We start from the raw sequence: 26,157 nt of genomic DNA on the forward strand, positions 1-26,157 counted from the left end.
GTGGACGAGCAAATGGGCCACCTGATGGTAAGTGGTCATCACCGCCCATAGACAATGGCGCTGTATTAAATATTAACCATTCCTTACATTGCTAATGCGCCACTAACCTTAGGAACAAAGATTTTATGTCTCTTGTGCCTGTAGTTACACTGGCTCACTCTCCCTTCAAACCAGAACACAAAAATTGAGAGGGAGCAAAGATTGCTTGCACCCAGGCACTTGTTATGCTTAAAACGGGGATGGGCACAGGACCATTCTCCTCTTAAGCTGCAAGGAAGAAAGTTACGCGCGTATTCGACCAGGCTACTGCTGCGAAGGCAGATTACCCCTCGATACATAACAGCACAAGATAATTTACAATCAATACTAATATTATAAATGCGAAAGTAACTCGGTTTGTCTGTCTGTCTGTTCCTCTTTCACGGCCAAACCACTAAACCGAATATGATGAAATTTATTATGAAGAAACTGACAACTTGAACTGTAAAGGCCGTCGGCAAGACAACACAAAAAACGCGCGCGGCCGCGAGCGATACCTAGTATAAAATATATCATTACCGTAACTCAATGTGTATTGAGAGGAAAAGCTCCTTTATAACATACAAATATATGATCTAACAGTTTTGGGGTCATGGACAGCGCGTGGCCAAGTTTTGGACCAAACCTAGATTTGGCAGTTCACCAATTCTTATGCCAATGCGCACTGTCGTTTAAAGTTATAGAAAGGTACTTCTTGATAAATATAGATATTATGAGTATGAGTTAGGTTTTAAAAGCTTATTCATAAAAAAGGACATCTATTATAAAAAATTGCTAAAAAATGAAAAGTAACTCAATTGCGTTGTTATTAATCAAAAAGTTTAACTACTTGAATTATAATTTAAAAAAAAAAAGATTTTTTTTTCGGCGGGGTATTGATGATCTTGGTTCGTTTATACTTTTCATAATACCAATATCTATAGGCAAACATCAAATTACTTGTATGCCTTCCTAGCATAATATTAAAGCTTATATGAATATATTTAAAAACTATTACGATAAGGACTACGTAAGACAGCTCAAGGTCTTTATAGGGATAAAGACGTCTTCATCAAAACGACCTTATTTAATAGTATGTCATTTAATTACAGTGTCTTTCCTTTTAAATTAATTTCAAGCAAATTAGACTCTATTGCAGAGATATATTAGTTTTTTGATTTTTTATATTTATAAAACTTTCGATATAAATGATCGAGACCAAAACTATACTGACAGCTGAACAAAATGTCTAAATGACCAACCTTTTAATCAAAAGTGAACGACCGATTTATGAAACATATAATATATAACAACTCTTTCTCAGAAACATTGAACTCGGCACAAATTATTTTAGCATTTATTACAAAATACATAAGACACAATTTCAATTGGAAACGTAGTATAGTATTTTTGGACTACACTAAACGTTTCAAAAGACTCGAACATGAGAAAGATGGATTGATGCGATGTAGGAAGTCATAAAGAATTTCACAATGTATATGAAATTAGCGGTTTAAATATACCGACTGATGTTATATGCTTAGTTGTTGTTGATAGCATTTAATTTTAGGCACAAGGGACATGACGTCTTTGTTTATGGTAGGTAGTGCATTGGCGATGGTAGGAATGGTTAGTATTGATTACAACGCCAAAGCCAATATGGGTCATCAATGCCCATTGCCAAACCGCTTACCATTTAGATACAAAATAAACAATGCATAAAAGTGTTAAGCCGAGTTTTCACAGGAGACACTCTCAACACGTGGACCCTCAGGACACTTTTCTCGACGGAGTCTTATCATCGGACCTTTATCTGAAATGACAACCCCTCGGGCCTCGTGCCACCATAAATTAATACTGCCAAATGTTAAATCTATATTATAATTTATAATATTATAAAGATGTAAAATTTTGTTTATTTGTATGTTGGGGGTATGTACCAAAAATCTATTTTTTTTTTCACCTGTGGAAAGTTACTTTACTCCCATTTGGTATTTAGTTACCTGTCCTGTATAGATGGCACCCGCGCGAAGCCACTAGTCTTAGAATTCCTTGCTCAATTTAATGCATTTTTATCCAGAATCGCGGGTTTACGTGTTCCTAATTTGTGCACCTAAATGATTGGACCGCGTTGCAATAGTAAAAAATGTTAAGATTTAAAAAATAGCATTTTTATAGTAATAGTAACCCTGTTAAATTGTATATGTTTCATAATACTAATTTTCATCTATATACATATATTAACAGCTTTTAGTAGCGGGCCAATTTACCTCGTACTCGGCACTAAAGGAAACCGTGAAGTAACCTGCATGTGCCACACGTGTGTTCACTAACCTGCATTGAAATATGTATTTCGGGAACCATTAAATAAATCGACGAAATTAGAGAGTGCTTGTATTGGATAAAGGAGATAATTGGTTCATTTAAAAACTAATTGAATCACTCATCGAACGTCTAATTAATCATTCGACAAACTCGAGTGATGTTTGTGTATGCACTTATAGGACAATTCTATTTTTAGTCTTGTAAAAAACTGTAGTACTTTTGGTTACTAATGTTCAGGTTGTAGGTACATTTTTCCGGCATAAAAAGTCTAGATCTGTGCCAAATTTCTTTCGGATCCGTTTAGCCGATTTGAGGTGAATGAGGAACAAACATCCATCCAACGAAACTTTCGAATTTATAATATTTATAACATTCTGAAAGAACTCACTTCGTATATCATCTTTGAAATATAAAAGCAGCAATATAAAATTACGTATCCGTCTATCCTTTAAATATTGGTTGTAAATTGTAATCAATACAGCATGTCGCTTTCTGACTTTCACAATAATGTGCTAGATAATTTTAGAGTTTCTAGTCCCGAGAGAATAGCTCTACAGGAAATGTTAAATTTAGATTTATAAGTGTAATCGCTCAAAATTTTACCTTTGTAAAGAATTTTAAATATATTTATAAACATATATACGAATATTGTAAAGAGATAAAATTTGTTTGTTTCGATGTAGGGCTAAATGTTCGGAATTAATGATCCAATTAAAAAAAAAAAATGACTTGTAGAAATTCCTGAGTTGTATAATATTCTTTATTAATAAATTTTATTCGTGTGAAGCCAGGGATGGATATAATTGCAAATAAAATATAATCGATATTATGTTAACCTTACCGTGCCTTATAAAATATTTAGAAAATACTTATCGAAATTTTCGAAGAGTCGATAAATTGTTTTTTTAATTGGCAAAACGTGAATATTTCTATACTATATTTAGTAGGTACGATACCGTTAACCGGTAGTGCAAACTTTTCCTTAATGGAGTAATGATCGTAATGAGCCATTCTGCAATTAGGTTTTTGAAGTGATTTCCGTAATTGTTGGCTTTATATATATGTACGTAATAACGTATACCTTTAAGTGAATTGTCTATGTATAATAAACATTGTATATATAGTTTAGCTTTGACGGAACTGTTTATGGCATACCAAAATTAAATTAAATTCAGGGTTCGTATACATTAGGCATCTCTAAGCTTCTTTCTCAAAATAAATATGTACGGTAGCTATTTATAATTGTTAGTTGTATATAACGGAGGTCTTAATGTAAAAAAATCATAAAGGTAAATAAATAAAATTATCTACTTTTTAAATAGTTTTAGTCCAACTCACCAACGAGTCGAGTTTTAATAGTCGTCTTTACAAGTTACACAATCCCGTTTTAATATTATCCAGCGATATTTTGGCACTATAATGTGTTCATTTCGCATGACTAAATCCATTTAAAAAAATGTAACTCATTGTTATATTTAAGTATTTATAAATGGAATACATGAAATAAAAAAAGTTAAAAATAATCTAGTACTTAAAATCACATAAAATACAAATTGTGTGTACATTTTTGTCATTTCGTCAAAAGCTTTAGGTTTAAGGTCATTGTGTCGTCACGCCGCGCCCGTAGGAGTGGTCCAGAATTAATCAACTAGGCTGTAATTGCTTTGTCACACCTCGTTTCTAATATATATGTTTTTTATAATTACACTAATTAATTATATTAAAAGGTCTTTCTGTCTAACGAACCCTGGGAATAAATTCTGTATTTGTGATTCGAATCAGAATTTAATTTATTTCAGTATACACTTGTGATCAAATAAAATCTAAATATACTTTACTTAATTAGTCTTTTACAACTTTTTTTATCATATATATAATCTTCTGATGAATAATATGCCTTATTTATTAATGTTTTTTAGACCAAACAATTGAATTTATGAATCGGGAAATCATACATTAAAGAACAAGAAGAACATAGCTATGTGATATTTCGATATTTTAAATATTATAAAAAATCCTTGCTCGAATTTGAATAATTAAGTTAAAAAACTACTGAAAAACTCGATTTATTACAAATATATTATAAATATTATATAATTTTTAGAAAAAAAGAAAATCGGAATAATAAATACCGTATTGTTAACTATAGTATAGCATTATTGAATTTTCTCTAACATTTCAGACGACACCTCAAAACTATATTCTTATCTTTAAACCTGTGTTTCAAAATTCTATTAAAAAATCCTGCTTTCCATGACCTTAGTTGGTTCAGTCGATGTATATTTGTTGGCCAAATTCAGCGACCGCATGGTCAATGATCGAATATTGGTATTACAGCAGGACAAATTAGTTAGTAAATGATATGAGATCCTAAAAAAATACACAAAAACTAAGAACCTGTTACGTCATCACTCGGTACTATAAAGAGTCTGACACGGGCAAAGCTAGGTCGATGCTGCGTCGTCATGGCCAAAACCAATCAACAGTCACTTAAGATCTTTGAATCATCGCAGTAACCAATAGTTCCTGTGGTCTGCGTGCGCACGAAACATTATATATAGTAGCATCTCAACTTAGACAGAGCTATGTCAATTATCTACTAAAAGCCGCAATAATTACAACTATGATCACTTTTAACTTTAGAACTATTGAGTTCCTTGCTAGTTCTTCGCAGTAGAATCGACATTCCACACAGGTGGTAGCTTTACATACAATTCAAAACTGTAACATTACGATTTAAATGTGCTTTAATTAATCTATTTTAGTTACGATTATTTTCTTTTTATGACTCTTGTTGCCAGAAATACACTTAACTTTTAATCTTCGCATTTTAGTGTCTTTATTTAATTCGGTATAAAATTAAGGGTTTTTCTCAAAAACTAAAGTTTTATTAGGATGATTCCTGTTACTAGAGATAAAATATTTGTTCATACTCATCTAAAGTAAGAATTTGCAATTAAAACAAATTTTATTACCTTAATGTTGGCAACATTTCAACAAAATTCTATGTAGCGAGCAATAACAACAAGCTTCGTGGCTGGTAAGTTTTAAACTAAGACAAGGGAATTACATAATATCAAAAAAAATATTTGAACTCCATGTACATGAAAATATAGTTGTCAGATTATTTCCTTTTCCATTAAAACTTAAAAAAAAAAACAAATATATTGTATGTATAGTCTGCCAGTGACATAATAATATCGAAATAACTGTTTTTATCAAGCGAATGGTGATTGCAAGTTATCATAATCCTTATACTATGTGGGCATAAGGTCTCCTGACTGGAATAAAAAGATACTTTAACTCTTCACAATGCTATCTCTTATCGATACCAGAGTGCATAATTTATTACTGTCTTGTCACGATAGCTCTGATAAACGCCGAAGGTCATTTTATTGTATGCGTTTCACATTCGCTTCAAATGAATCACTATAGGAACTCATTTAATTCAATTTAACAGTCCAGGTATTCTCTGAGAATAAACAAGAAACTCACCGCAGAACACAAGCGTGAAATGTCAGAATTTAATATGTGACATTGAATTTAATAATTAGGTACAAAAAAATTGGCTAAACCTATCACAATGATATATCACCTTAAGTCGGTTATCAATATTTTACGAGTGAGATACGAAATGAACTCCTACTATATAACACTGCAGTAGAGTTATTTAACAACAAACTCAATAACGCATAACATGATCTTAATATAAGTATATCAGAAAGTGATATGCAACATTTTCTATAATAATTATCACATTTAAGGGATACACGTATCAAAATAACGTATCACCGTAAGTTGGCTAAGCTCTTACACAATGCAGGTACGTGCTTAAATTGCCTCATTTTGATAACTAAATGTTACTCTAATTTGTAGTTAAGATCATAATTTAGAAATTTACTTGGTGGTAGGGCTTTGTGCACACCCGCCTGGGTACCATCCACTCATCACAAATTCTACGACCAAATATAAATTATAGTATTTGAGACTTTGAAGGCCGAGGGATGTTACATCTTATCTCTCATGGCAGTTCATAATTATTTAATTGTTAATGTCTATGACCGAAGATGCTTCGCCTTTGCACATACACTTTGATTGGAAAAAAAATTCTGAACATATACGACTAATTCAAAAAACATTTAATCGTCTTCCAAACGAACCAGTACGCTGCATTATCGAAACTATCAAGGAAATCTGCTTGTAATACATGTAATAAAGATATCACTCGCAATTTTTGGTAATTTGAACGAATAATGAGGTATAAATGTAACATTGATCTACCGAATGGTTTCATTCATTCAAATTTATATTTAAATAATCTGTCATGTTTACGACACACCAGGGAGTCAACTCTACTAATTTATAATTGCAACGACACGTTCCCGATTCTTTACAATCCAACTTCCACCAACTGAAACTGGATCGTATTAATATAATTGGAAAACGATTAAATAAAGAAATAACGGATTTTGTTGCGCTGGTTTTCCCTCACTATGAAGTTTATCAACGTCCATCTTAACCCGTATTGTATGTGATATGGACTCAAGTAACGTAATAATAAACATTTCGTCTTGCTATCTGATATGACATAAGCTATTATCAGTGACTTTTTAAATCGGTACACTCGATGCGAATGTGATGTCACGCACACATATACGCACATATGTATTTATGTATTATGTACAACACTACGGTATATCTGAATTATCCAAAAACCAGTCTTAATATAAACGTGCCCTCATTTCACATGAAGTTCAAAAATGTCTTAAAAGAATTCAAGTGAAACAAGTTTATTAATCAAATTGCTCAATATCGCTACTGAATTCTATTAAGTGATCGATATTAACTTAGTACATATAAAAATCAAGCATCGTCATTTATAAAATTTGCCGAACTAATTCGAACTGCTTATACTTATATGTATATCAAATATATTTTATGTACAAGTATATATTTATATATATAATATATTACGTGTTAAGGAATGCTCTGTAATACATAAGCACTACATACGTGTGTGTAGTCATTATTTTACTTGGTGATAGGAGTGTAAGATCGTCTGTATAGGTACAATCAACCTTCCATGTATTCTACCGTATGGTACCATATGGTACTTAGTGGACAGGCAAATGGGTCTGATAGTAAGTATATGTCACCACCACCCATACACATCCTTGCATCGCCATTGCGCCATTAACTTCAGCAACTCTGATGCTATGTCCCCGATGCATGCAGTTAAACTCAAAGTCAAAAGTCAGGCTCACTAATGCTTCAAACCGGAACACAATGATTTTAAAGTACTAACGAGTGGGCGGCACCTATCCAGACGGGCTTACTTAATGCCCTTTTTTTGTATTATTCATATTCATTTAGGCAAAGAAACATTGAACAAAATATAAAATATATTTTACCTTTAGAGCATAACTATAGACAAAATATAATTTACGCTTGTATATTGTTCATGAACATGACTGTATATTTAAAAAAAGACAACCGTAAATGATTCAAATAAGGATCAAAATAATATTTCGAAATTCGAACAAGCTACGTCACAACACATGACTCAATGACTTCATCCTTGTTTCAGAATATAAACAAACACTTCCCCGCTGAGTTTATTTCGAGTTCGAAGTGAACAAACAATGTCTTTCTATTATCCGAAAAACTTTCGGGCCAATGGCTGGGGTTGGCATAGAACCGCGAACGCGGCATCCGCAGTGAGTGGGTTTTTGAATAAGGAACGAAATGGCGGCGGCAGTTCTGAACGATTAATTGGTAATGGCAGCTTATACCCTAGCCTGCCAACGGATGATGACGCTACATTCTCTGGGGTAAAGTTGTACCCGTCGCTTCCTGTTGAGGAATATGAGAGCGGGGCTGTCGCAGAAGTTGTTGAAGAGGCCTGTGCAGCAGTCAACGTTAGTTTGGAGGTGAGCTTTGAAAATCATTAAATATCATGTGTTTTCTTTGTTAGTTAGGCAGACGAGCAAATGCACAACGTGGTGATGTTGAGGCACGATGTGGTGATAGTCGTCACTATCAATTACATACACTCGAAATAGGATTTTTAAACACTTATAAGTAAAGCGTAAAATTACGTATAAATTTGAATAACAGTTTTTGTAAATGGTATTATTTATATAAATTACTTTTGCCTCATTAAATATAAAATACTGTTATTATATCCTTATCGAAAACAATGAGGAAAATGTGTAGAGTTTTTTAACATTTTCGGTAAATTAATTGACATTGATTTTTTAATTTAGACTAGAACATGGCTATATCGAAAAAATATTTTTAATTTCTAAAGGAGTGTTACAAAAATTGCACATTTCTTATTTCACTTTTTTAGTGGTCTGTACATAGTAACAAAACACCATCATAAATTTTAAGTGAAAACCTTTAAATAAACCCATTAGTCTGGACGTTCCCTAAATGCCGAGAAGGGGACAGCAAAATTTGATTTGATTGAGCCAACCAAAGTACCAAATCCGCCACTCCCTCTACCTAAAAATATCCGATTTATAATTCCATAGATATAATATTAACAATCATTTAAATTCTTCTCATACATTTGATCGTAGCTACAAAGATCACGATGTTACAATCATTGACTAGGTTTAATCTCAAGTTCTATAAACCAACCTAATAAAACCATATAAACCGTGAATGTATTATTCACCATTACATATAATTAACATAAATTTAAATCGTCACACGATAGAACAATTATTAGCATACTGTGATCACAGAATCTTGATGACTAATCGGGGCTTTGTACTTAATACGATTGTTTCCGAACATAATCATACGTTAAGATTCTGAATCACAGTGATATGACTGGCTGTGACGTATGTTGTTTTTGATGTGACGTCATAGCTCTGACAGGCAAAGAAGAATGAAAATACTATTCCACCACAACGGAAGGTTTAGGTGTATTCATTAAAGTTTTGGGTAAATTAGCTGAAAAATGATGATGATTGGAGTCGTCTGAAAATAATATGACCGACAGAGATGTATATTATGTTATAATATTTATATATTGGAACCTTATTCTACACGTGTGAAACCAAAACTGATAGTTAGTATACCTAGAATAGACTGTGCATTTAATTTGAGAAAAATACTATAACCGAGTTTCTTGCCGGTTTTTCTAAGTTGATTTTTTATTCGGACCCGGTGGTAACTTTACTTTCAATTAATTTAATCATACAATCGATTCAAAAGTGATTATAAAAAGTCTAATTTAATCAATATTTTTTTCTATTTCATTTAAACGTATTTCAATGACTATAGTTATATGTATATAGTTCTAAGCATGTTATTTGTTTGCAAACGATATTTCAAAGAACGAACGGAAGGGATATTAACTACACGTTTATATTTAAAACGGACTGAAATAACTTTGTGTGTTTCCTTAACGAAATTTTTAGATAGTGACGCCTTACTCTTTTAATAAATACGCAAATATTTTTTATTAGGTACTGGTAACACTATGATACCCTTCATCAAATTTCTGCTTGTTTTGTTATGTATATAAAGATATATGATAAATAAATTTGATCTTTATCTTCATCTTTAACGTTTTAATTAAGAATAAAAATAATAATTAACATAAATTTTAATTCATATTTTAATGAACTGCCAATTTTTAAAATAAAAGAATTTTCTACCCGACAAATTCATAAATTAATGTTTCTTTCTTTTGTATACCAAGCAAGTATAGCTAAATAATAAGAATCGAATATATTAAACGATAGCTAAATATATTCAGTGTCCAAATGTTTGTCATAATGCCTTATTTATAGTCATTGACGACCACGTTCTGAGCCGGGAGCCAGCTAACAGGCACCTTTAGGGCGTGAATTGTTTAAGCCTATTAAATGTAAGTGGACTCTCACAATCGATAGCGTATTCCAATCGAAGAAGAAATGAATATAAACAACCCTTATTTCATACAATTTGTTAATAGTACAGCTATTTTGCACGCAGCTATACGCGCACCTTTATATATAATACAACACAATTCCACTTAACTACTTATATCTTCTTTTATTATAGTCCTAAAATTCAGATAACAACTTCGTCGACGTTCAAAACGCATTTTTTCGCGAATCCATAATGAATATCATAGACTATTCAAGTTCTCGACCAATGATATTGCGTCAATTCAATGTCAAATGTTGTCTATTTGGCTTTTGCCCTCTTGCGGTTGGAATAGACAGTAGTTTGAATCTGAGCACTCGCCCTCCGTGTGGTGACGCTACCAAGGTCAATAAGAGTCAACAACAAACAGCCGAAACACTATTTATAAAAAATGACGTATAATAAAGGTTTTTTAGAAAAGATCACAACAATAAATCTTTGCATACTCAAACTTCTTATACTTTTTAAGTGTTTAAAATGAAAAATATATTTTAAAAAAAAACAAAAAATTATAATGGACTATGAGTGTGTTTTTGACTCTAATTAATTAAATCTCGCACAATAGCTTGCTTGTTATGGTTACTGTTATGTTATGGTTAAAAAAAACATTTAAACTTAATATTCATTAATTTCTCCAATATTGAACATGCAGACGTTAAACTTAGTATGGTGACTTGCATCAACCGTGTGTCACGATCCTTATTTGGTGTCTTATATTGTTAATCATGTTCCGCGATTGTATATTTGGTCAATTTTTGTAGTCGCTCTCTACTAAAATATGTGTGCGTGACGTACTTATACTTCATATTATTATAATAATAATAAATATGTTTTTTTTGTTTTAGTCCATATTTATTAGTCGTTTTCTTTCTTTATTAATTACTAATTTCAAAGAAAACTTCAATATCGATGTATCAATTTTGACTAGCGTCCTGTTAGGTCCACGTTTATGTACCTAGATTGTATGTTCACAGATTGATTCGATTTAATTTTCATTCTATAAGTACGTGTAACATATCGTAATTTAATATGTAATTTACAGGCTGTTAATGTATGTTAATGTAAATCAATATGGATTTTGTGTTGTTTATCATTAACGCGATAACACCATTTGAAATTGGATATTTGGGCATTTTTCCTTTTGAATGGTAACACAGCTTATTAACGCTCACTAACGTTCGACCGCAAACAGTCATTTTAGTTCAAATTATTTGACAGACAGTATTAATCCTTCTCAAAATTAAAATCCTACCAATATTAAACGTATAATAATAATTTTAACAAACAATTTGCTCAAATCGCATGAAATAAATTGATTATCTCTACAGATTCATTGATTGGAATAAACAACGGAGGTGATCTTCCTAACTAACTTCTGAGTCTTTATGACGTCTGCATCATTTTCACTTTCTGCAAGATAACTATTAAGCACATCACACATTAATTTAATCTCTAAAAATCTTGAGTATGCCCAGAGATCACCCCTTGGGAAGGACACGGAGAAAATTATAAATAAAATAAATCATCAAAAGAGATAAATATTACTTAAATTCCCAGACATCAACTACTTATATATACTAGAAGCTATCTACGTCTATTTATTGCCATTTATAAGATTATAATTGTTCCATATGCATAGAATTACTATAACAGGTTATTGATATATTATGTAGTTTTAAATTTTTCATTGTCAATGTATTTCAAGGTTAATAAAAGTGTTGCTAGATAACTAAATATTATTGAAAAATATACTTCCATTGTATTTAATGTTGCGCTTGATTAAAGTAATTGAATTAGAATATACCTAAACAGTGCAAAAATATGTAGTATCTATAACATAGTAAAATTAGTCTTAATAGAATAAATCAATGAACGAAATGTCTTACGTCATTTCTCTGTTGGCAAGAATCTCAGTCTATAGTCCATCCGTGTTCAGTAGGTCATGACATTTCATACGATCTCGTAGTCGTAACCGCGTTTTCTTATTGGACGAATTGTATGTTGTCAATTTTCGTGAGAATTTTTTGGGTACGTTTGTGTTACAAATATTTATAGTGATTTTAATTAAAATAAACCACTTTTTAGTTCTTATATGTGTAGAATCCGTGGCAATATCTCTTGTGTACTGTGTATTTAATAAGCATATAATTGTAGAGTGAGAAACAGCGTCGTTAATGAGTTTTACCATTCATCGTATATATTTTTGATCCTATTATCGTTATATGACCTCACTTGTGGTCTAACTACAATTAAAATTGTGTAGTTTTAAAAACCTTATGTGTTGTTAGAACATAAAACATTAATTTCGAATGTAGGCTAAACGTGTTCTATACTATGACCTACATAATAACAAACTGCTAATAATTTTTACCTTTCTGACTCCACCCGTGCCGTGCATGTTACTGCACCAATTTAAAATTAGAACAGTAATTTGTTCTAAAATAATCTCAGATTAAAAACTTGTAAGTTTTCTCTAAAGAGTAGGACGGAAGATCCTAAAGATAACTGTTTTTGACTAATTTATATAAAAATTTACTTTTATGGTTGAGTAAATGCATGTTTTTATTGTCACTAATATATATATTAATTAAAATACTGTGCAGAGTTTCTCTCTTCTTTTGAATGATTTTATCATGTTTCTGTTCTGTAGCATTGGTCTGAATACAATAAATCGGTAAATACTTTTTTTTATCTCCTCAAATCAATTACATATACTTAAGAGAGAATTCAATCAAAATAATAAATAGAGACATAATTGAAATTTTTTATCTAAATATAAATAAGTATTTATAATCACAATTATTATGTTCATTAAACTTTTTACTTCAACATGTGATTATTATTATTAATAACAAAGTCCATCAATCAGCTTTTTATACTCCCAAGAGTAAAGCGATAAACACATACATTTTTCAATTAGGCCACATTAGGTTTTAGCAGATAAATCTTGGTATCCAAATAAAAACTTGAAAAAAGTTTTTGTTGTTTGCGGTAAATAGAATAAGTCCTGTAGATAGTCATATGCCCGGACATAATTATAATAAAAAAAAGTCCAGAATACCATCTGTTATATAATTTGACAGCTTGTTCTGTAAAAAAATATAATTATTAACAAATACAATTTTAATGCCTAAAGCTATGTTTAAATTTGAAATGTATTCTTTTAAGATTGTACTATCATAAATAACCTAAAGGAAATAAGCTAAGCTTTTATAAATAGTCCAATACAAATGACATATTAATAAATGGCATTAAAATTTACTTCAATTGCTATATTTTACAATTATCCTCTAATACAGCCCCCATCAAAGGGAAATGTGATAGGGTTCTTTTACTGATAAGAAATTTTAATTCACTGACTTAATTAACAGTTTATGATAACGCCAAAATAATTATTAAAAAAAAAATACAAGAATGGCAAGACTATATCTCATATCATATTATTAAATAGCTTTATTTTGCTTTCTTTATTAAAAAATACAATGAAGCAAAAATATTTAACATGAAACCTCAACTCAAATTATACCTTAGGGTCATATCTCATTAAAAAAAAGCAAATACATGATAAATATGTAAAAAATGTTGTTCATCAATTAACATACCTTGGCACAATGATGTCATTACACAATAGTGTAGTTATCTGAACAGCTTCCTACAGATTCAGTATGTTGTGTGCATTGTCAAGGATTAATGTGTTTTGTTAATAAAATAGTTTCATCAAAAAGTCGTGAATTTCTATTGCATAAAACAGTATTTCGAATATTCTAGATTATATAGATTGAATTTGGTATCAGGGTTATTATTAGCAGTTTAGGAACATGTCTGATTTTATAAAAATTATATGCATTTAAGTGGTTGAGAATGTATATGACATTTAATTGAATTTTTATTTGTTATACATTGTATGTGCATGCTTAAATCAGTTTGTAGTTTACTATTATTGACCTTATATTTCTGCATATTGACATGGATTATTTAAAATAAAAAAACCTTAATTTACTTGCATTTAAATGACATTAAATTACATTTAATTATTAAAATTACTCGTCTTATATGCATTTATCAATATTTTTATACTACTATGGACATTCATGACAATGTGCATTTATATTTAATATAATTTAATAAGTACGGTATTAGAGCGATATTGCCACAGTAATTTTAATTTCGTATTTTCCGGCAGTCGTTTTCAAAATGTCATAGCGAAGTGTGAACAGTGTAGTGTAATAGTGAGTGTGACGTCATGGCGGGGCAAAATGGCGGCATGGGTTTTGGCGGCCTTTTACAAGGCGCCGGCCGGCAGCTTTTGAATCAGGGGGGGCAAGCGTTACTAAATTATGGTGCCCAGGCCATAGGGAATATCATTAATGAAGTTATCCAAAAGAAGGAGGTCGAACATAAGAGAGTGCTTCCGAGTATTAAGAATTATAAAGTGGTGAGTATTCATAATTCATTTTGAATATACTTAAAGGTCTTTCACACTTAACACCCCGACTATATATTACTCTTATTAAGAATTGTCTAAGAGCATCAACAACCCTTAGATTTACCTACTCCATGCGATTCGCGAATATTTCTGCAATATTATGCACTACAAACAGTCCTTGAATATATGTATCTTTATTTATAACACAATACTATTCCAATTAACTACTTATATCCATTTTAATTTTACTTCTGATATCTGAAATATTAACCATTCCTTACATTGCCAATTCACCAGCATCAGTTAGCTTAACTGGCTCACTCATCCTGCAAACCGGATCACAACAAAAATAAGTACTGCTGTTTGGCGGTAGAATATCTGAGTAGTGGTACCTTACCCAGATGGGCTTACAGAAATCCCTACGACCAAGTTCGGCATATTATGTAATAATTAAATTTTTAGTGTTGAAATGAGTATTAATTAGTAGTTAGTGAGCTGTGACTTTCCGAACCGGTGATAAAAACTGTGACTTCAAGTCAATTAGCAAATACTTTGTTTACGCATATATATATATAAGTTTAAATACAAAAACCTTGTATGTTTTTATTAAACTTCTAATAAATGTGTAATAATATCTTTGATGGTATATCCGTATTATTATTATGAGTATTAATCATATTTTTTTTAAGAATCTTAGAAACACTATAAAGAAATATCAATAAGCTTATAAAATTAACTGTATTGATATAATGTAATTTTTACAAAAAATATTTTTTTTATTTAGTAAAATTATTCGATAATTACGAAATCCTAAATGCTTAATTATGTCTAGTTCAAATACCTCAATGATCTCAACTAGATGGCATTGGATGAACACGTATTAAATAAGTACACCCACGCAGTTTATTGACTGAATTTCGTATAAAAACTATTTATTTAAAACAATAGGTTATTTAAAAAGGTTCGACTCAAACACTCAAACAACTGCATTAAATACGACTTGTTACAACATTAGTGAATTGCATTAAATACAATTAAAATGCACATAGGTTTTATTGAAGCTAGATAATTTTATCAGCTCTGCTAATATGTGAAGCCAAGGAAACGACTGTGACTCATCCATGGCCTTCTATATGTGTTGAGGAAATGTACTATGACATATATAATATAGCTATAAATACCTGTAAACAGTCATACAATTATTGGGGTTCCAATGCCTGATATATTTTTTATTTAATTGATGGAAAAAAGTACCCACTACGTGTCCGGTGGTAAATAGACATTAAAATTAATATAACATTAGTTAAAATTGCTTATAGAGAGGCCACTCGTATGACGAACATTTCGATTTTTAATCTTAAACGTATTACTGGTACTCTCTCTGCCTTATGTAGTTTTACTAACTTTGTTTTCGTACGATATTTCAGAGAATGACAAGGCATAGTAACTTCACGTTTATAATTAAAACGTACGCGCTAAAATAATTGAGTGTGTCCCATACCGAAAATTTTAGGCTGTGACGTCTTATTCGGTTCGTGAATACGTTTTTAATTAATGGTAATATCTACTTTTCTGAGTCCTTAAATTATTAAAGATGATAGTCAAGAATATTCATATGTTTTAAAAAATATTTAATAACTAAATGTATTTTAAGTACAATTCTTTTAATATTTTGTTATAATGTAAAGAGATTTTCCACTGGTTTGTGAATAATAGATTTTATGGTATATAATAATAATCGCAATTGTGTAACTCAATTCAAGATAATATTTATTGGAATAGATTAGTTTTTCAGTTACTTGTTTTTTTCATAGTAAAATATAATTTCCGAAGTCGAACCTATTAAAACTGCAGCTTTCTAGTGAAGCTATTTGAATCGCTATTGTCTATACTCTCTAGCAACGCAAAGCGTACAGCTGTCTCCCAATTGTTTTGAATCATGAAAGTAAAGCAAAACAGAGCAATTATGTCTGTGCACACGCTTAAGCACTATTATTGTTTGTTTGAATGGGTAGGCTCCATTAAGAGCAAACTTGATCGTAATCGTCCAGAAGAAAATCATCGATAAACTTAAGGTTTTGCTTCTTAGCCTTCAATATAAATTTAAAAAAGCAACATACATTTTATGTCACAGATAAGCTTCAATTATACGAAAGGAAGCTATTAAGATGATCATATAATACGTAATTAGACCTTGGCTGAACAATTCTAGCAATTGCTCAATTGGGAGCTCTGAAAGACTATCCTACACTTGCATATCCGTGTATAAACCTAATCTATGTGTAGCTCTATTCGTACACGTGACTTACACCAGTACACGAGCCCAGGTGGCCAAGGGGTTAAAACGCATGAATCTTAACCGATGTTCATGGTTTTAAGCCCGGGCCATCACCACTGAATTCGTATATGTATATTTTTTGTTTATAATCCATAGCGTGCTTGGCGGCAAAGGAAACCTTCAGGTGCATAATTTCAATAAAATTCCTAGACATTTGTATCCACCAACCCGCATTGGAGCAGCCTGTTAGAATTAGCTCCAAACATACTCCTCAAGGGAGATGAAGCCCAGTAATGGGACATATATAGGCTGTTTGTAACGTTTAATAACTCTCATAAAAGACGATTTAAAGTATGTACTTTGAACGGGCTAATTTGTATTCAAATAGGTTTTTACGAAACTCTTAGGTCGTCACCAATTCGAAATTACAGTTTATTAAATGCAGATGAACTCAAGAAATTTAGTAATAACGAAATCTTGGGATTTAACAATCGTTAAATTTTATAAACTGGTCTATAAATCCAAATACTAAATACGTGATATTAACTTCGGCTGACATCAATGACCATAAAATAGGTCTCGAACAATCGAGAGGATTAAGGGTCATAGTCGTTGCAGTACAAAATAAAGTAAATTGAAACGTTGCCAATGAAAGTAAACTTAAAAATTATCTGACCAATCTCTTAGATAATTTTTTTTTCACTAGACGGAGTCGCGGCCGTTACTTTAATCATTAGACAAAAATCGATGCTCATTGTAGCGAACCACTAAATAACTTCGAATATGTTAATAATATGTTTTCGCAAATCAGTTCTCATTTAAAATGCAAATTGGTTGGTATATCTGTTCACGTACAATGACATTTAAAGAACGGATAATAAAAGAAAAATAGTTGTTTTATGATGACAAACATGACATCGTCAAATACATGACCTATTTTTACAAAATACAATAATTCTAAGTTATTGGTATTTAAATTCTCGTAGAATAACAAAATACTGAGTTTATGCATCAGATTCGTCGCCATCGGCTTAATTACTTACTTACTGAACTATTTTATTTTCTAGACACGTTAGTTATTACCAGAAATACACTTTTGACGAGGTGCCAGGTTTTAAAGAATGGTTTTATCACTTGACGCTTTACTAGACAATCATTTATAGAGAACTAGTGGTCAGGCTTCAAGCTTGCTACTTAAGCTTATTCCTATGTTAACACTTCCAAACTGATTGTCAGTAGTTTCTTCGAACCTACTGCAATATTTCTGGTGTATTACCAGCGTGTTTTTATGTATGAAATCGTCATTATAATTTACATATAAAATATACTGTTTCTATACATTGAAAATATTTTAAAAACGATGTAGTATTTGATAATACAATATGTATAGGAGTTTTAATTCGGACTTAAATTGTGTTACTTTTAGAAGCCAATGCGCTTCTAGCCAAGGAAATTAGTTGTTATATCCATCATATATGTAATTATACCCTACAAACCAACGTATTATAGTATAAAAAATATTGTTTTAAGGTGTGTATGTAGAATAATAAGTGATAAATGACTGTTTATCCTACCCAGGTACCACTAACAATACCCACTCGTTTAAGGAGCATCTATCAAAAAGTAATCGCTCAGCTTGTGTGTCTAACAATATAGCCTTTGCACAAATATGACAAAAATAGTCATGTAGAGCACATTACAACTTAAAATATATCACGTAGTGCTGATAATTTGGTGTTAAAGGCAGACTTTTGCACCTCGTAAGACAGTAGAAATCACAGTTTATAAAAGTAGATGTTATTTGGGCGAAAGTTAAAAAAAAATCTACAATTAATTAGTGACATACGAGGGGTCCAAATATCCATGAAATGGATTGAATTAGCGTCTCATCTTACATGGGGATATCGTTATTGGGATTGATTCAAATCAAATGAAATTATTTTACTCAATATACATAGAAGCATAAGGATTACTTATTGATTGTCAAATGCTACCACCGGTTCATAAAATAATTCATTTTTTTTATGTACTAAGTTTTTACCCTAAGACGTCATTAATTTACGAATCATAATTATATAATAGAGGAAACTGAAATGTGCTTTGATAAAGTCCTTGACAAGCAAGGAAAGTCTGCTATAACAGTAGTAACTAAAATATAAGCTGTTTGTAGAAATCTCCGTCCTGGTAAAACTATGATGTATATTAAATTTGATTTACCTTAAAGTTATTATTCCTATCTGCTAAACATAACGGGGCTAAGGTCTGCTCTCTTGTAGAGGATACATTTTTTGTAACTTATTCCAACATGGTGCTCCAATGTGTTTGTAAATATATGTTAATTTGGCAGCTTTACATCCGACTCGAGATGAATTGTAAACACAAATTCTAGTCTAGGTATTGAACCCATCATCATCGCTATAGTTAAGATTCACTTGTTTTAACATCTTAGCTCAATATCGGAATTTTCTATATAATTCGTCGCATTTTTCCAGGCCTGTACTATTTATAAAACAATCTATCAAGTTGCAAAATGATGGGCATAGGAACTCACCGTAATGTTTACGCTTACATTGCTAAATATATTCTTTAATTACGCCCGCCAACTGGTCTCTCTACGATTGATCTAACCAGATGTTTGAATGAATAAACCATTTTCGGTTACCCTGACTCGAATTCAGTGTAAATTTATATGTGATTATATATTTTAGTCAATAATTCATATTTGGTAAATTTATTTGTCTGTGTTAAAGTTATTTCATATCGCAAATTTGAATATTTTACAAAAAAATGTATTATGTGGATAGGATAGAATATAAAATAGAACGCAAATATGCCACCTGGTGGTAAGCAGACACCACCACTTATACACATTGGCGCCTTAAGAAATATTAATCATTCCTTACATCGCCACAAATCTTGGGAAGTAAGTTATTAAATCCCTTGTGCCTGTAGTTACATTGACCAACTCACCGTTCCTGTTTGGCCGTAGGTTATCGGATGAGTGGTGGGACCTGCCCAGACGGTCTTGCACAACGCCCACCACCAAGAATGAAATTCTTACCAATCCTGTTTGCAGATTATATACCAATATTGAAATATCTTTAAAATTAAATGCATTACATTATTTAACAGAGTTACATTCAATATAAAATGGCTATCTCTTTTAATACTTAACAACTTTTTTGAGTGTCGTGGGTTGGATTCCTTTACAACACGGTCATATTATATTTAAAATATTTTTTTATCTTCATTTGGATAACGATAAATCATCATAACCTAGTGGAGCCTGACCTTAAGACAGATTTGCTCCAAATTTTGGTATCCAAACATCATGACAACTTAAGCATAGACGTCCTCAAGGGGCAAGAATGTTCTTTTATTCATGAATTGCTTAAAAATATAAAATATCATGATATTCTTTAAATATTTTAATTGTGTGACGTAGTAAAACTTGTTCAAATGCTTTAGACCAATTCCATATAACATTAGATACATGAGGTCGTTAGCTGTCTAGACATTGGACCCCCTTCGTTCACACTTTACGACAGCCAGCGTAAGTCTAGACAGGGAAGTACGATGTTTATTTAAATCATCAAACTCGTAGCTCGAATAAACTTATATTTATGGAGGTATCAGTAGGTATTCAACTTAGGAGAACAGCTACAGATCTTATCCAAAAGATCGAAGTAGGGTTTCGAAGTTGATATTCCAATGCGTAAGAGTTTTAAGTCGTGGGGCAAAGTGACCGTATTTGCGTTGCTTTAAAGCCTTTTTACTTGGTTAAGGCTAAGGCCTCCTCTCCCGTTGAGGAGAAGGTATGGAGCATATTCCACCACGCTGCTCCAATGCGGGTTGGTGGAATACACATGTGGCAGAATTTCTTTGAAATTAGACACATGCAGGTTTCCTGACGATGTTTTCCTTCACCGCCGAGCACGAGATGAATTATAAACACAAATTAAGCACATGAAAATTCAGTGGTGCCTGCCTGGGTTTGAACCCGAAATCATCGGTTAAGATGCACGCGTTCTAACCACTGGGCCATCTCGGCTCTACTTGGTTATCGTTATCGAAAAAACTTAAAAAAATATATATGTCATAATTATAATTTACAACATTTATTTCGTTTCAAAACTTTTCTGATTAATTTTTTTTTTTTTGCTCTAAGCTATTTATTACAATATTTTTTTATTAACATCAGCATTTTTATTTTTTTATTTTATAGGTTGGCGGACGAGCATATGGGCCACCTGATGGTAAGTGGTCACTACCGCCCATAGACAATGGCCCTGTAAGAAATATTAGCCATTCCTTACATAGCCAATGCGCCACCTTGGAAACTAAGATGTTATGTCCCTTGTGCCTGTAGTTACACTGGCCGGGCATGTTCAACGGTAACGCCTATTGAGCGAGGTCAATAACGTAAATCCACCTGTTAAATTGTATCTTTTAATTTGCCAAGCCAAATGCAGAAAGTATTATGTCTTCACTAAAACAAGTATAAAACCTGATAGCCACTTTGTTTTCACAATCATAATATCCTTTCAGTAGACAAGCTCTTTCGATTACCTCTAGCGAAATGATATTTTTTACTGATAATTATTTTTCAGACAACTTTAAACCAAACCCAGGCTAATAACATTAGTGTATATGTGACCTTTACAAATAAAATAAAAGGGTATTTTTACAGTACAAAAGTTAGACAGCCTGTATAATACAGTCCCTTACATTTTTGATCACCAATGATAATACGTCCAAAGTAAACAGATATATAAATAACTAGTTGCGCCTCGTGGCTTCGCTAAATTGTGGTGGGGACGAGGAGTGACTACCTGTTTGCAAAATTTCATGTTGATCGGTTCCGTAGTTAGTCGTGAAATTGAAATGAATAAACTTACACACTTTCGCATATTATTTCTTATCGGCATTCGGTTAGTCATCAGATACATACCTATGTATATAAATACTTAACAATGGGAATTGTTTTAATCTTATCCAATATCTATGAAGGCTTGGCTAAAGGACGTTTTAAATAAAAATGAACCATGTCGATATGTAATACCTTGGTTTTGTTTAAGTAATGTCAATTTATTTACTTAATAAATACACTAAGCGCAAACTGGAACTGTCGGTACGGTAACAATAAATCTTTGAAATTTATTTCTAGAAAACTTGTAATCAACGCATATAAGATACTAAAGAGCGAAAAATATTTCACTCGCAAGTCTCACTTTTGCAAACAGATCTGTAAAATATCTTATGTGTCAAAATTATAACGCTAATTTTGATTTTTGAATTTCAATTTATATGCTCAAGCCCAAATCAAGTTGAAAAACGGAGTGCGTGTCGTTAGTTTTTTTAGTGGATATTCATGTGCATTTAGCACCGGTGCGTATCACATACAAAACTTTATTCAAGTAGGCTTTTACAAGCACTTTTAAATCGTCATTTAACAAACTATTTAAAGTAAAGCTACCACCGGTGCGGAATGTAGAATCTACCGAGAAGAACCGGCAAGAAACTCAGTAGTTAGTCTTTTTCAACATCTAAAAATACAGTCATGTTAGTTAAATACGATTATATATGTATGTTATGTCTCCTGCCTGGAAGTCAACAAGCATTAACTCCACGCTACGCTATATTAAACCTACTTTTACTTTTCATTGTAAAAAAAGTCCTTATTTTTGAAAAAGAGATTTCTCGCATATTTTGTTTGTTATTTTATCAATTAATACATTCTTTTTCAAAAGATGTATTAATACATGCATTTAATTGGTAAATAGTCTGCCTGTATGTTATAAATATCAATGGCAAAATACAATGTACCCCTCGTAAAAATGTATATTTACTCAGTAAATAAGTGAAACACACGTGCCACAACAATAATAATTCACACTGATATTAAATATAGTTAACTTGTACTAACAGTTAACATATTTGTATGACTGTGTGTGTGAGCTTGCAGAAAATCTGTATGTTGTAAAAGTAAATAAAAATAACTCGATCATCAACATTATATAGTCGACTTTAGGTATATTAAAACAAAAAATACGTTCTAGACATTAATAAACATAAAACGTTGATTAATCACAAAGATAACAGTTCATAAGTATATCACACAAATAAACACTGCTGTTTTGGTAATAAGTTAAGCAAACTATAATCTAGCTAAACAATATGAACAGTTGTCTTTCAGAAAAAACATCCATAAATCTCCAAAAACAAAAGAATACTCACGTTTTGTTTGAAAATATTACGTTCAATTCTTTAAATGTATCTTAAACGCACCTTTAGTATTCGTTTTACTATTATATATTAGAGTATGTGTTCTGTGACCCTTTCTCTTTGAACGTGTATCACACGACTAAACACATTTACTGTTAAGTAAATTAGATTTTTGACGACATCGTTTGTGTTAATTATTTTTATCGGACCGTCGAGGTACTTGTGTGATGGAATGACCGTATTAGTTTGTACCACACCTTTGTGACAGGGGAGTACTACGAGGTATACCTTTGAGACTTTTTTGTTTCATCTATTCAACAAAGCTAAATATTCAATAATTTACGCTAATATTTTCTACATGTAATTGAACTTATTAATTGAATCATTTTTAAATATATATATATTCCACATACATACTTGATTCTAGCTAGTGAGAGCAATGCTCACGAAGCTAAGGGTTAATTTCCAGAAATTATTCGTATCATACATATATCTTATTAGAATACGATTAAAATTAAAAAATAAGGGAAGATTAAGCATCAATTCTCAAAAAAATAGATTAAGATAGATAATATTTATGTGAATGTACTTTTTTTTTATAAATATATTTTAAACAAAATAAAAATGAATTGAACTGCACACCAGTGAATAATTCATTCCAAGAATATATCGAAAAATATATATGCTATGATTTCCTTTTTGTGTAAAATATTTTCGTATGATATTATATAAAATTTCATTTATCTACACATTACTCATATTAGTTATCAAATATTTATGACTATGGAGTAAATGCTATCCTATATTAGTAGAGTTCCGTTTTGTAATGTTGCCTGAACGGCTTTTTTTTTAAATTAAAACCAGCTGATGTGTAAATGCTTATTAATTTATATTTAATTATTTATTCTCCTGTCAAAGTTATCATAGTTCGTACATTTTTAGTTTAATATCTTCAATTGCAAAGTAATGGGTCACTCATAAACGAATCATCAATAAACTAAATAAAATTATGAATGATAAAAATTATTGGTGGTTTAGTAGCTTTTGTTGTATGACAAACTTTATACGTGAAATTCTCTACGGGATCGAACGAACGTTATATCAACGCATACATGTATACAATTTTAATTTAAAAAGAGTGTAATCGACCATTATCTTGCCAGTCAATTGTTTCAGTTAGTCGCGAATGGTCAATCCATTTTTTCCCTTATCGAGTTAATATCAAGCGTACACGTTTGGTGTAATAAATTTTATTAATTTAAAAAATAAATGTGTAATGTCGATAAATATGTTAGAGAAAAAAGTGCATTCATTTATGTGGTATTTTGAATATTTAATGTGATTGTAAAAAATAGTACAATTTCTCCCACGGAGTTTCAAATAGATATGTCGTGGTGAAAATCAATACATGGTTACAGTCAAGGACAGAAAATAGAGGCATTAGTCTCACATAATGAACGTTAACTGACCATCTTTGAAATTGCTGTAATTATTCGTAGGTTTTTACTGATAATAATCCTTGATCCAGTATTCCAAAAGTACATTAATGATTATATATAATTACAACAAAGAAGCAATCAGTACATACAATAATTTAAACGCGTGCGCCCGTCGAAATGGTTAAAGCAACTGAAGAAGAATTTATTAAGTTAAATAGAGAAGATGTTAAAGTAACAACTGCTTTTTCAAGTCCCACATTTGCGAATACAGTGCCAATATGGAAAGAAAAATCATTTTATATAGAAACAGCAGAATCTAAAGGAATATCGACTAACAAAGATGAATCACTGAAAGCTAAAGATTCAGCAAATAGTAAAAGTTATCTCACAAGATTGATCACTGATATTAAAAAAGCTAAAGTCAGACCATCAGAGAGATCAGATATAGAAAGTGATATAACTAAGCAATACATAGGTTCAGTAGAAAATAAGAATGTCGGTAACAGAACATATCTCAAAGAACAAAATCTGTCATCTTCTGTCGTTGCAATCAGTCACACGAATGAAGATACAAAAAAATCGCCCCTAAAAAGATTATCTTTAATAGTGCAAAATAAAGTTAATAAGCTAAAACTACCAGATCATTATAATGGAAGTCAAATGTTCATGCCGACAGGCGATCGTCTTTTCTGGGTTTGTCAAATTTTGATCATCAACAAAATTACGTACCATTCAGGTCTAAATACATTTACAAAGTTCCATTTATTTTTCTTGGCGTTATAAAACGCAAATAAGGGTTTGATTATTTAAAACAATGCTGTGTTCTTCTCACGAATGTCAAATCAGTATTGCTATAAAGAGAGAAATCAGTATTTAACTATACGCACTCTCCACATCGTTTATAAAGCCTTAAGGCGCCCCTAAAAGTGATATTATATTTAATTTATCGGAGTATTCCCTTAATCTTTTTTGATAAAAGGAGCCCGTGTTATTCTCTAGACCACTATGCTTATGTCTAAACCTCACTTAAACTCGTTACTTAAAGAACGATAAATCTCATTTCTAAATTAAAATATCAGTAAATTATAATCTAACGTCCATTATTGATAAGAATTTATAGTTAATTATTAATTCAAATAATTTGATATGGATAAAGCTACACGTGAAAGCAAAATTGTATTAAATTTTGTTGTATTACTTTATCGCGGAAACTTCATCGTATATATATATATATATATATATATATATATTTTAATTTAAATGTTTTCATTTCTCTTCTGTACTACGTACGATATAACAAAAAATGCCAATTTGTTCCCAGGTTTTGTTATTTTGAGGTAAAGTGACCTAAAAACTGATTGATTTTCTCGCTTGAACTTCATGATCGGTTTCAATTTTTAATGTATATAATATAAATATATAATAATATATAAAATAAACTGGAGATGATTGATTCAAACTCAATAGCGGTATTATCTGTAAAAGTATTGGTTTAGCTGCTAACTTATAACACTGCAGAT

General features: G+C 31.2%; 1 protein-coding gene across 4 annotated transcripts in view; it reads left to right on the forward strand.

Moving 5' to 3' along the window:
- The window catches only part of LOC113391998 (calpain-A), a 45,967-nt gene that overhangs the window by 1,225 nt on the left and 18,585 nt on the right, over nt 1-26,157 (forward strand). For 3 of the 4 annotated variants that reach the window (XM_064219371.1, XM_064219370.1, XM_026628188.2), the window contains exon 2: nt 7,931-8,273. In XM_064219371.1, the coding sequence (XP_064075441.1) occupies nt 7,986-8,273 (288 nt within the window). In that variant the 5' untranslated portion in view covers nt 7,931-7,985. Of the gene's footprint in view, nt 1-7,930; nt 8,274-12,146; nt 12,298-14,452; nt 14,705-26,157 lie in introns of those variants that run through there. The other variant, XM_026628187.2, reaches the window with a different exon arrangement.

The sequence above is a fragment of the Vanessa tameamea genome, chromosome 27, assembly GCF_037043105.1.
Source record: "Vanessa tameamea isolate UH-Manoa-2023 chromosome 27, ilVanTame1 primary haplotype, whole genome shotgun sequence".
In the NCBI taxonomy this organism is placed as follows: Eukaryota; Metazoa; Arthropoda; class Insecta; order Lepidoptera; family Nymphalidae; genus Vanessa; species Vanessa tameamea.